This window comes from Centruroides sculpturatus, unplaced genomic scaffold (genome assembly GCF_000671375.1).
Source record: "Centruroides sculpturatus isolate CEXI.00-Female unplaced genomic scaffold, Cexi_2.0 scaffold712, whole genome shotgun sequence".
NCBI classification, from domain to species: Eukaryota; Metazoa; Arthropoda; class Arachnida; order Scorpiones; family Buthidae; genus Centruroides; species Centruroides sculpturatus.
In genome coordinates this window covers 228,794-242,367 of record NW_019384904.1, presented here as the reverse complement: position 1 = coordinate 242,367, position 13,574 = coordinate 228,794, and the positions used below count along the sequence as shown (strand labels likewise).

At 28.9% G+C, this 13,574-nt stretch overlaps 1 protein-coding gene across 1 annotated transcript in view; it reads right to left on the bottom strand.

The window, feature by feature from the left end:
• Positions 1-13,574, bottom strand: part of LOC111631548 (Down syndrome cell adhesion molecule-like protein Dscam2) — a 170,899-nt gene that overhangs the window by 78,989 nt on the left and 78,336 nt on the right. The window contains exons 8-10 of the mRNA XM_023375805.1: positions 3,900-4,061; positions 3,529-3,813; positions 20-139 (exon numbers count right to left, since the gene is read on the bottom strand). Coding sequence (XP_023231573.1) covers positions 20-139; positions 3,529-3,813; positions 3,900-4,061 — 567 coding nt within the window. The remainder of the gene's footprint in view (positions 1-19; positions 140-3,528; positions 3,814-3,899; positions 4,062-13,574) is intronic.

Sequence of the window (13,574 nt, the reverse complement as noted above, 5' to 3'; positions counted from 1 at the left end):
TTGACTAGAAATAACTTACCAGAAGATTTTTCCCACCAAATACGTGGTTCAGGAAATCCTTCAGCTTGACAATCAATTACTATGCTATCACTTACGGTAACTGATTTATCTACAGGTTTGATTTTCCATAGTGGAGGTACTAAAAAATTAAAAGTTTGTTTCATATTGAATATTTAAAAATAAAAAAAATAAATTTAAAAAATGATGTAAAGTGAATAAAATATTTGTTTTTATCAGGAGCGAATTCTCTGTGCTTGCTTAGCATGCACCACATGCTCAAGAGAAAGTTTTGACTGTCAATATACTTTTTATTGAGAATAAATGAGAACAAATATGCAATAATAATTTATTCTAAGTTAGAATAAACTATTATCAGCATATTTGTTCTTGTATAATTCGCACCTGGTTTTTATAATATACATTAATTAGCCTTAAATAATGATATTATTATATAAAAATACTGAAAATATAATCTTTCTTTATAATTGCAATAATATTTCATATCAACAAACAAACAACTGTACATTGAAAACATCTTTTTTAATTACAACTACTATTGAATTTTTTCAGGATGATGTTTCATTACAATCAGTTTTGTAAAATCTTAAATATTTATCTATATTTGAAAAACAATTTACATAATTTATTTACTCTCTTTATTATTAATATGAAAAAGTAGGTGAAATAGATAGCATCTTTCAGTGTTTAATTTAAATTTAAAGTTTGTAAATATAGAAAGCAAAAATCAATCATATTTCAATTTCCAAATCATAAATATACATTAATCATGATATATGTATATATATTTTAATAAATATTTATACAAATATGAAATTACTGCCACCTGAGAATTAAAATTTTGAATTGAATTCAAGATATCCTATGATTCATGATGCAGATGAAATCTTAAATTGATTTCTAATTTTAAAAACAAAATAAAAACAGAATTCTTATATTTAACTATTACATTCATTTTTATTTAAATTTTAGATAAATAAATGATAAGCTAACATTATTTGCTAGCATTTCAATTATAATTTAGAGGAACTGCCATAAAATTAATTAAAATTATATTTAGTTCTTAATTTATTTTAAAACTTAAAACTACACAATACAGTGGTATCTCGGTATACGTCTGCTTTAGAATACGTCCAATTTGGAATACGTCCTGTTTGGACGAAACAAACTTTGCTCGGTATACGATTTTTGTTCGGTATACGACTTAATTCAATTATACGCGCCATCTATGAACAAGTAGCACTATCGGTGTACTAGACCAGACTAGACGTTCGCGGTGCCACGGTTTATAACTTTGTTAAATTTCTTCTGATTTTAATTTGTAAGTAAAATTTTATTATTTTTATTAATCATGAATTGCAAAAAGGCAAATGAAAAGCAACAGAAAACTAAAAAAATGACTAGAATCACAATGGAACTGAAAAAAGAGATTGTTGAGAAATATGAAGGTGGCATGCGTGTTCGAGATTTCAATTGCTGCATACCGTATTCCGAGAACGACGATATCGACAATCGCAAAAAATAAAGACATTATTAAATCTGCTAATGTTGCGAAAGGAGTTATATCAATTTCTAAACAGATTGAAAACATTAGATTGTGTCGAGAAATTGCTTTTGCTTTGGATAACTGAAAAACAGTGTGCTGGCGACAGCGTATCGGAAGCAATTATTTGCGAGAAAGCTAAAAAGATACACGCTGATCTCACGAAAAATCAAGCAGGAACTAGCCAGGAAAGCGAGGTGTTTAAAGTCAGCCATTTTTTTCATGAGAACAGATTAATCATTTTTACATTACTTCTTATGGGAAAGGTTGGTTCGGTATACGTCCTATTCGGTATAAGTCCAAACATTAGGAATGGATTAAGGTCGTATACCGAGGTTCCACTGTATTTCAATATCAACTTTTACATTAATTTTTTTTAAATGATAAATAAAAAAATAATTATAAATCTCTGATGAAATTAATAAAAATAAAAATAATCATATTATTCATTATGAAATACTTAGTTCTCACATGAATTGAATAAAGTTAAATTAACAGTTGAAAGTTTAATCTGAAAAGAAATTAATTTTGCTTTTAACAGTAAAAATAATTCAGAATTAGTTTTTAAAAACCATTAAGAATGGTAGTGTAAATTGTCCAGATGAATTTAAGAGAATAAAGTTAATTGTTATTCTAAATTATGAAACTGAATCTATTATTTATAAACAATAAAGAAATCGACTAAAGATACTTAGTCTTTCAAATGTATAAAATAATCTTCAGAGACCATAATGGAAAAATACAATATAATAAAGAAACTGTAAACATAAATGTCTTAATTAACACAATTAATAAATAAACAAAATACTCTTAACATGAATTAATATTATTTTAAGTTTTTTCATTTTATGTATTTAATATATTAAATAATTGAACATTTTTAAAAATTAGACTTATAAAATAGTAACCACATTTAAATTTATTTAAATTATATATAAAAACATATATACCGATTAATATAAACTGTAATTTTTCTATTTAACATATAGAATGCCTCTACTGTAGCAGTACATTACTGAAGTGCATAGAAAACATAGCAGTAATGCATGGTTACAATAGAGGCATGATACATAACTTATCGCACATTTATTACAACCTACTAAAGGTGCACAATACTCACAATACACAAGTAACACCCAACAACACCCATGATCGCAGCATCAACCTATCACACACGGTGGTGCAATACAACCAGCACCTAAGCTCTATCTCTAAGGAAATTGCTACCCATAAAGGCACAAAAATTGCCTATAAGAGATCTAGCACAGTGTACGGGCTATTGAACAACAGAAAGGACAGGACTGAGAAAAATCGAGCACCTGGTGTTTATATGGTTTCCCCTAGAGACCACAGTTCCAACGTGATCTTGTATACATCAGATCCACAAAGTGCTCACTAAGCAAAAGAATACAGGAACACAGTTATGATATCTCAAACCAAAGGCATACCACCATCCTAGTCACCTATGCCACGAACTCCGAAATACAAGCCCACCTCCATAAGGCCAAATTATTAAAAATGTCATGTCAGATTGAGCACCTTTGCAACCTAGAAGCTTTAGAAATTTACAAAGTCGGACTGACTGGCAACTGTATTAACACAAAGGATGCCACTAATGTTTCTTATGCATGGAGGTGGTACTATGAGAAAAAACGAGAGCAACATTAGATGCTTATTCTACACCATTAAGTACATCTTATTATTTATCTGTTGTGGTGTAAAGATATTCTTATCACTATAGTAGCACATTCAGCTAAAAAATTATCTTCTAGTTTTAAATTTTTCGAAATTTTAAGATAATTTAAACATATTGTTAGACGCATTCCGTATTCGAATTGTACTGGTCAAAAGCCTGAGGAAGACTATGAATATGGTCGAAAACATTAGTTTTATTTATATTTTTTTCATTACTGGGATATAATAAGGTTCTCGTGTGTTAATTAACATATTTATAAATAATAACATACCATTAACTACCATGGTTGCAGTATAATTTGTTGTAGCAGCATCGTTAGAAGCAACACATGTATAATTTCCATTATCATTATATGTAACTCGTTTTATAAAAAGAATAGATAAAAATTCATTATTAGAATCAATTTTCACATTAGAGTTATCTGATAGCATATGACCATTCTTCAACCATTTTATTGTGATTGGAGAATCTCCCTCAGCAACTGCACAAGTAATTGTACTCCTCATGCCATCTCGTATATTTGATGAAAAATAAAATGGACTAATTACTGGAGCAACTAATAAATAAAAAAATATATATATAAATATAATTATGTAATAATTTTTAATAAAGATTATAATTAATATAAATAACTTTACATACTAAGTACTTTTACATATACTTCTCTAACTGCACTCTCTCCTCTTGAATTTGCTGCAGAGCATCGATACCAGCCTTGATCACTCGATCTATCTACATTTTGAATGACTAGAGTACCATTTGGATGTGATGTTTGCCTTCGATTCTGAGGCAATTTTGTTTTTCCTACAGTAAAAATTATATTATATTTAGAGAAATAAATATGATTCCCTCATCTATTATTCAAAAAGAAACAATATAAATTATTAAAATGGGAAAAATAGAACAACAGAAAACAGAATAGTATAACAAAACAGTTAACAGAAATGTAACAATACAATATTTGTATAAATTTTAATAGAAAATATTTTGAATTATTAATGTCTATTTCTATTTCAAAATTTAAGTATATGTAAATATAAAATAAAAAATAGATATTTTCATCTTTTAAATTTTAAATTTAGATATTTAAATTTGCAATAGTACAAAAATACAATACTATTTTTCAACTTATGATATAGCCAATATATATTCATGAAATAAAATAAATTTTCTCAATATTGAAATATGGATGATATATTGAGAAAATTAAATTTATTAATTTTTATAAATTGCTATATGCAATAAAATTATTATATTGTCATATACAATAAAAATTTTTATAAAAATATAAAAATTAGAAGAAACAATAAACATCTTCACATTACATCCCATTCACAATCTCAGAAACACAACTGTCTTTTCAGTGAAATCAATATTTTATTAGAGGATACTCATCCACCACAATATACAAAAGATGTTAAAAATATTTTTTCAGAATGATGGCACAATTATAAAAAAATTATGTATGTATGTATATATATATATTTAGTAATGATAATGTGAAGACATTTGAAGCATGCAATGCCATTACATTGTAAATGCCATTTTTCTCTAAATAGATTTTATTGAAAAATTGAATTCTAAACATAATGCTTTCTGCTGCAAAAAAATACTATGATGATATTAGCACTGTAAGTGACTGTATTTTAAAGTTGAATTTATGTGAAGCCATAACATTTAAAGTGACAAAGTGCAAATCACATGACTTTTGGTGCTTAAAACGTTACAGCTTATATTTACATCATCTTGATATTCCAGAGAATTTGTAACTTAGTGAGTTTTTTATCATTTTATTGTAAAAGTGAAATGAATTCATTCACTAAAAAAAGTGTTTCTTACCTTTCTTGAAAAGTTTGTTTTTTGGCATTTACAACATTATAGCATTGCAAACTTCATTTACTGTTTCTTCAAATTTTTATATTTTTATACATTAATGTCATTCTGGCCATTGTATTTTTTTAATAAATAAAGAATTTTATTTGAGATTATAATTAAGTTTTTATATCAAACCATATTTGCTAAAAAAATTTACAGAATGTATAACTTTATAAATCCTTAGGAAGAATTAATTTAAATTATAAAAAAGTCAGAAAACTCTATTATAATCTTAATTATAACACTAACATTAGTGTAAGTAATACCATATTTATTCTAATAAACAGTTCTCTCTAATAGTAAGCATGCTGTCTATTAGAGGACGATAAGATTTATTGTAAACTAAAAAATTGCACATTATTCAGCATTGTCACTCTTATTATATGTTGAGAAATAAAGTGCAAGTGTGTAAAGTGTTGCATTGTTTTTCAAATAAAGTGAAAAAATTATTGAATTTATTCCGTTATAATCACACTAGAATAATAGTCATAACTAATTCTCAAAGAATAGAAATAATAGTTGCTCTCTAATAGTAAACATCCTCTAATAAATAGAACAGCTTCAAGATAAACTAAGTTATAAACTGTGCTGTTAGTAAAATATATACTGTATTTATTTTAATAAAGTTGCTTTTTTGAGTTAAATAAACCAAAGTTTATAAAAGACAATTAGAAATATTAATCTATTCTTTACAAATCTATGAAAATGATATTTTTGCAATTGATAATTGATTATAAACTCCTCTGTTTGAAATAATCATGATATAAGCCTATCAATTATATAATAAGAGCTTTGTAAGGAAAAACTTCTTATATAACATTAAATATTTCTCTTAATATAAGTAATTACTTTTCTTTTGAAAAAATATATTGTAATCTTTAACAAACAAAACATAAATTTGAAATAAATGCAATATATATTTAATATATCTATAAGTAAGTATAATTATCTATAATGATATAAATTATATTGTTAAAAATACTGTAATTCAAAACCTTTAATGTTTATTCTAATTAAGTTTTATGAACTTTCCAATTTCTGTAGGAAATTTTACAAGATTTCATCTATTAGTTCAGCAATTTTTAACTTTTTCCACTGCTCATATCCCTTGAACTAAAATGCACACTTGCATCACTATAAATATTTTTTTATTTAAAGGAAGAGGGTTATCTTATTTTCTCACATCTATTTTAACTTAACTTTCAATACAGCTTAACCAATTAAGAAAAAATACATCTGTGTCCATTCATCAATATAAAAATATTTATGTCAAAGTTAGTGATTTACAATAGAAAAAGCATATAATTAGCCTACACAATAAAATTATTCAATATCAAAGTTACATAAGACGTTTCAAAAATATTCAATACTCAATGACAAAAATAAAAACATTTAGGAAGTTCAAAGAAAGAAAATTTTATTTTAAATGCTAAATTATCAGGTTGTAACATAAGTTCTATCCAAAAAGATTGAAAATTTTATTGAATTTTTATTTTTCAATTGTATTTATTGTTCTTTATTAGATATAACCTCATGCCATCTTTCAGAGCAATTTTTTGATACCCTGTTGGAAAAATTCTCTTGGTTTACAATCCAAAAATGCTGACACTGCATTTCTGAGAGCTTCCTAAGAGATGAAGTTCTTTCCACCAAGATAATTTTGCAAGCTCCAAAATAAGTGGTAATCTGAAGAAGAAAGATCCAGGGAATGTGGGGAATGGTATCATTTTTTTCCCAGCCAAGTTCCTCCAATTTTTTAGAAGTGATAAGAGTCATGTGTGGATGGGCATTATCCTGATGGAATAGAATGCATCATCTATTGACCAGTGCTGGATATTTTTCTTGCAGAACTTTCATCAAATGGTCCAATTGCTGACAGTAAACTTTAGCTGTAATGATTTCTTTCTTTCCCAGCAGTTTAAAATGTATCCCACCAAACACCAAGCAAAATCTTCATTGGATAAAACTGGCTTTCAGCTGAGGTACTGATTTATCTCCAGGACTGAGTCACTGACGACATTTAATATTCTTATATTGTATACAATTTTCACCTCCTGTACCAATTTGATCCAAAAATGGAATTCAGAGATAACAAGAGTACACAACATACCAACCGATAACCAGTATGCATAGAAAAAACAAAACAAAAATTCACAACAAATGTTTGTTTTTTTTCTATGCACACCGGTCATAGGGTTGTTGGGTACATTGTTGACTATACCCAGTGTTGTGTGTGGTTGTTTAACAGGAATACAATGAAATACTCACATTGATATGATGTTCAAGTTGTGCTGGCAATAGAGCATGTGGCACACACTCATTTTCCCAACTTTTCCAGCTTTTCAAATATATTTAAATAATCATATGACTTGCATATTTTCCACCAGAGTTTTCAGGGCCTCTACATCAAAATCAGAGGGCACCTGGTGCACTCATTATCTTTCAAACTGAAGTCGTCATTTCAAAATATTGCAAATCAGCAACACAACTGTTCACTCACAACATTGTTTTCATAGACATTTTACATAATTCTAGCTGATTCACTTGCATTATTTCCTTGTTGTATTCAAAGAATAACATATTAAATATGTTCTTTGGTCACTTTTATCTTTAATACAGCAAAAAAAAATAAAAAAATAGAAGCATTGTACACACTTCAAAATTTGCAAACATACTGTTCATTTCACTGCAAATAAAACAATATATCACATTATACACCAATCTTGCAAGACTTCACTGTAAAACGTGTTCAAATTTGTCACTATGCAAGTCATATAAAATTTATGTTAAAACCTGATATTATAATCTTAAAAATATACAGTTTAATATGTCAAAGATTAAATAGAAAAATAGATTTTTTTTTATCAAGAAAAGATATCTCACACCTAACAGGGATACATTAAGTAGGTTAAGAATTACTGTCTTAGTTCAATTATCTATGAGATAAATGAATTGAATAGGACTAGTAGTCCCAAAAACATTTTTCATATAATAATTTGACACCTAAAAAGAAAAACTGTTAAAATTATAATAATTAATGTATAGAAAAAATTTCATATTTCTCTTATCTAAAAATTGATATGGATATAAAATCCATACATCAGTGGTGTAGCATAGTGGGGGCAGCACTTTTTAAGGGGCGGCAAAATTTCACAATAAATAATAATATCATCTTGTAAAAATTTGAACCATTTCATTTTATATTTTTGTTGCACTACAATTCGGACAGATTGAAATGAGCACAGGGAATAGTGTTATCATCCAGACAGTCCAGGAATCGACTTGCCGTCCCCGCAGGTGAAGTACTGTTAATTTTACCCAGGGATATTGTGCACAACCTGTCAATTTTCTTTCTTTTTTTTTTTTTTTGCATATATACCTCCAATATCCAATAAAGAGAGCTAAATCATCTAGGTTGCTTATGTTACTCCTATCCAAGTCTCCCTAGTCACTAACTGTAACTGATTTAAAACCGGCATGCACTGCACATTATTCTTCGCATTGCAAAATGACATACGCATGTGTCAGAAATCTGTTCGAGCAAACCTCACCTGCCCTTCGGGTCAGCGATTTTAAAAAGGTGACAACACTAGCACGGATTTTTCATTACTTTAGTCTTTTAAATTGAGATACCTAAATAAAGGGACGGCGAAATTTTCCCTTGCCAGGGCAGCTGACACCCATGCTACACTACTGCCATACATTATATCCAAAATTTTAAAAAAGTATTTGAAACTCCACTAACAATTAGGCAAGCTAAACACAATTCACTAAAAATAACAAACTTAATGAAAGAAGTTGGGAAAATATTCATAAAAATTAAAATACACAAACAACACAATAGGCATGTACAATACAGGAATACATTGACACTCTCAAGCAAAAACCAACAGCCAGATCACAAAGAGTGAAATGATACAAAAGCAACAAATTAAGTTATTTACAAACAATGATGCACTTTTCTACACACATACTAAATTTCCCAAACAATCACAACAGAATGGCTTGCTAACAGAAAAACAACTCACAAACTATTGGTCTCTTCTTTGGTTTAATCCATCACACATAAAGATAAAGCAAGTCAGATCAAAGAGGAATAAAAAAATATACATGAGACTGCAATCATGTCCTGTGTCAAAATAAGCATACACAACATCCAACAAACAAGGCAAAATAAACCAATATCCAGCACAAAAATGTAAGACAGCTAACGTTTTTGCCTGTGTTAAATGAGCTTCTTCAAAGGTGCCAATTTAACACAGGTGAAAATGTTAGCACCCATTTAACCATTTAATGTTAGCTGTCTTACATTTTTGTGCTGGATATTAGTTTATTTCACCTTGTTTATTAAGTACAGTATAACCAGTTTTGAGTGATTGTTTAAAATATCCAATATGTAGTACAGAGAATACACAGTTGGAAGACACCTGGTGCAAATAACATTCACAATTTCTGGTACAAACAATCCAGCATCGAGTTGCTTAACTTTCCTGGCAACATTTAAAACTGTGTGTGTGATGCCATCTCTTATAAAGTTAATAAATAAAATCTCATATTTTTGTTTCTTTGCAGACACACTAAGGTGACATATATCAACACTTGGCAACTTATTGACTATTTATTCAGTTGGGACGCCTTTTACATTACGCGTTTCGGGCATTGGCCCCTCTTCAGCCAACATAAAACACAAACCACTATTGTACAGATGTCGAACAGGATGGACAATATCATATTTCATATACAACTTGGATAACAAACAAGGTCGACGATAATCATTGGAGAACAAACAGGGTCGTAGATAGCAGCTTGACTACTGGGCTGTGGTTGATATTCGCATATTACACCGAAATTCATTCGATATTAGTTGTCGCCCTTTCTTTCCGAACAAAATTTCACAAAGTCATCTTAGCAATATTCATAATTTCACAAAGTCATCTTAGCAATATGAATATTGCTAAGATGACTTTGTGAAATTTTGTTCGGAAAGAAAGGGCGACAACTAATATCGAATGAATTTCGGTGTAATATGCGAATATCAACCACAGCCCAGTAGTCAAGCTGCTATCTACGACCCTGTTTGTTCTCCAATGATTATCGTCGACCTTGTTTGTTATCCAAGTTGTATATGAAATATGATATTGTCCATCCTGTTCGACATCTGTACAATAGTGGTTTGTGTTTTATGTTGGCTGAAGAGGGGCCAATGCCCGAAACGCGTAATGTAAAAGGCGTCCCAACTGAATAAATAGTCAATAAGTTGCCAAGTGTTGATATATGTCACCTTAGTGTGTCTGCAAAGAAACAGCTTAATAACAACAACACGGTTTCATCAGAATCAAAAAAAAAAATCTCATATTTTTAATTACTATAAAATGGCAAAAAGCTTAATTTTGAGGGTAGAGATGGGTTTTATAAAATATCGTAAATGCTAATAATGAGTAAAATCATCATTAAGACTGACCCTACTCAAGATGTGACACATGACCCCTCTATCTCCCTACTCCCTTGACCTTTAACCACCAAAATTTAATATCATCAATCCCCCTAATACACAAACCTCCCTGCCAAATTTCAGAAATTTTCAACAAAAAACACAGGAGTTATTAAGCTTGAAACAGAGTGAACAAAATCATACAGAAAAAAACCCTCAAATATTTTTACATTGCTCAACATTTCAAGATACCTTGAGTGAAAAAATGTAAAAATCTTGGAAGATCATTTATTGCCTGATCATCACACTTTTCCTCCATTATATATAACAGAGCCAGGGAAAGTAAAAATGTACTGTACATTTCTGCAACAGAAACTAGTCACACATTTTACACAAACATAGTCAACAATCCATAAGACATGCCAAAATTTCTTACAGAGGGTAAAGATACAGTTACTCATAGATTCAGTCATTCTATGTAAAATACAAATAATGCAAAAACTACATGTAGCATACATAGATTACAGGAATGCATTCAATAGCATTCCATACCTATAAAATATATACAAGACATCTACACAAAATACATCCAACAATCATTAAATTTTTAGAAAATAATGCAACATCGAAGAACACTATATCTTAGTGTTTACGACACATATATCAAAGCAAACCAAATATACATAAGGTATGGTATTTTTCCAGGGAGACTCATTAAGTCCATTTTGTCTGGCCATAAACACACTATTCAATAAGTTAAATAAATAGGGACACAACATCAAATACAACAAAACAATACAAAACATATTATATCGTCTTATGTATTTATATGACATAAATTTCTACTAATCCACCCAAGCACTGCTAAATCACCTGTTATAACTTATACATATAGTACTTACTCCACTGACATTCAAATAAAGTTTGGTCTAGACAAATGCAAAACAACTCACACAGAGAAAAGGAATTTTGAATAAAGATGATTTTGAAATGAAGATGTCACTGAATTCATAAATGAGGGCAAAATCTACAAATATTTAGGATTCCAACAGGCCAAACTCACATAACATTTACAAATAAAACAAAAACGAATAAAAAAAATACTAATATACCAATACTAATAACACAACTGAATGAAAAACACACATTTAAAGCAATCAACACATATGTTGTCCAAGTACTGACATATTCATTTGAAGTTATATCAATACATTGGACATACACAGAACTATAAGAACTCCAAAGAGAAAACATGAACAACATTAACCAAATCATCCATAGAAACACCTAAAATCATCCATAGAAAGGCAGACTCTTCCTCATAAAGAAGAAAGACAATGCCTCACAGATATTTTAAATCTACACTATAAATAAATAAATAAATAAATAAATAAATACAGACATTGTGAGAGTTAATCAATTATGCCTCTCTGTCCTTAATACTACTCTAAATTATTAACAACTAGGACTTCTACTAGGACTTCTGCATATCAATAACACTTATTACACTGGTATGATCATTTGGACATAAGAAGAAAACAGTAGTCAAAATCAAAACAGTATTTTTTATTTTCAGGTAAAATAGATAAAAATAAAAAAATACTGGTTTAATAAGTTAATCAAAAATGTTTGTTTTAGTAATAAATTGTTACTTTCATACTGGATTACTGTTTTTGTGCAGGTTTAATACTTTATTAATTTTGACTACTGCTTCCTCTTTGTATCCAATCAATCATGCAGTATAATGAGTCCTATTAATATATGGAAGTCCTAGTAGGCAATAATAATTTAAAATTTTGAGTTTTTCTGTAGAAAACAAGAAACACCACAATTACCCAAAACCGTAACTCTTGCAGACAAAAACAGTATGCCATTAAACTTTCACAACACTGACCTGGATCTAAAACAATATACAAATTACACAGACACCATCAGGCAATCTTAGGCTCAGAAGGAGCTCTACAGTAAGCATCATTAATGATCTCAGCCAGGCTCATGATGACAGAACTGCATCAAACTATTGGCTGACTTATGGATGCATCTGGAGAGACAAAAAGGTTTATAATTGCTATAAATATTAGAAACTACAGAAAATATATCTTAAAAGATACAAAACTCCAGATGACACCAGTAGAAATGCCATATTGTCCACAAAACTAAACAACATATCACAACAGATTGCAAGCTTTTAATACAAAGACACTATTTACATCAACATAACCAAATAGCAAATATGATACATCAAAAGCTTACCTATAAACACAAACTTTACACACTCAGAAATAAAACTACAAATACACACTTCAGATGATCATAGAAAACAACACACACAGTATATACTATGACCATGCCATAATCACAGACAAAACAATTCATCACAACAGACTAGACATCACATTCATTGTCAAATAATACACACTAAAGACAAAGCTGTACTAAACACCTATAACATACAAAATACATACACTGAAAACATTAGCAAATACTCAGAACTTGCTCACAAAATAAAGTGTCTGTAGGGAATAGATGAGATAGGTATTGAGCTGGTAGCACTTTCTTTCACTGGTGTCACACCACTACATTACACAAAACTCTAGAAATATCAGAACTTCACAATAGAACACACATTACGAAAAATTGTCATACTAAACATATATCACATAGAAAATTCTTAAACACAGATACATACACAAATAGCAGATAAACAAAACATTAGTTTTCTATAGTTATGCCTTGACTTTGGTCCAGTATAGCACTATGTACCAGTATATATGCCATGTAGTATACATTCTAATAATACTACATAATAATAAAACAAATAGAATCTGTTCTATTTTAAAAATACTCTATTTCCTTTTCTAATTCATATTCTGTTAATAATATAAATTTCATTTATCATAATAGAATGAAAGATTAAATAAGTTTTTACAAAAATAAATTTCTTTGTATGTAATTTTTTAAAAATGATGAAAAATTACATAATTTTTTATTATATTATTTAATCATAATAG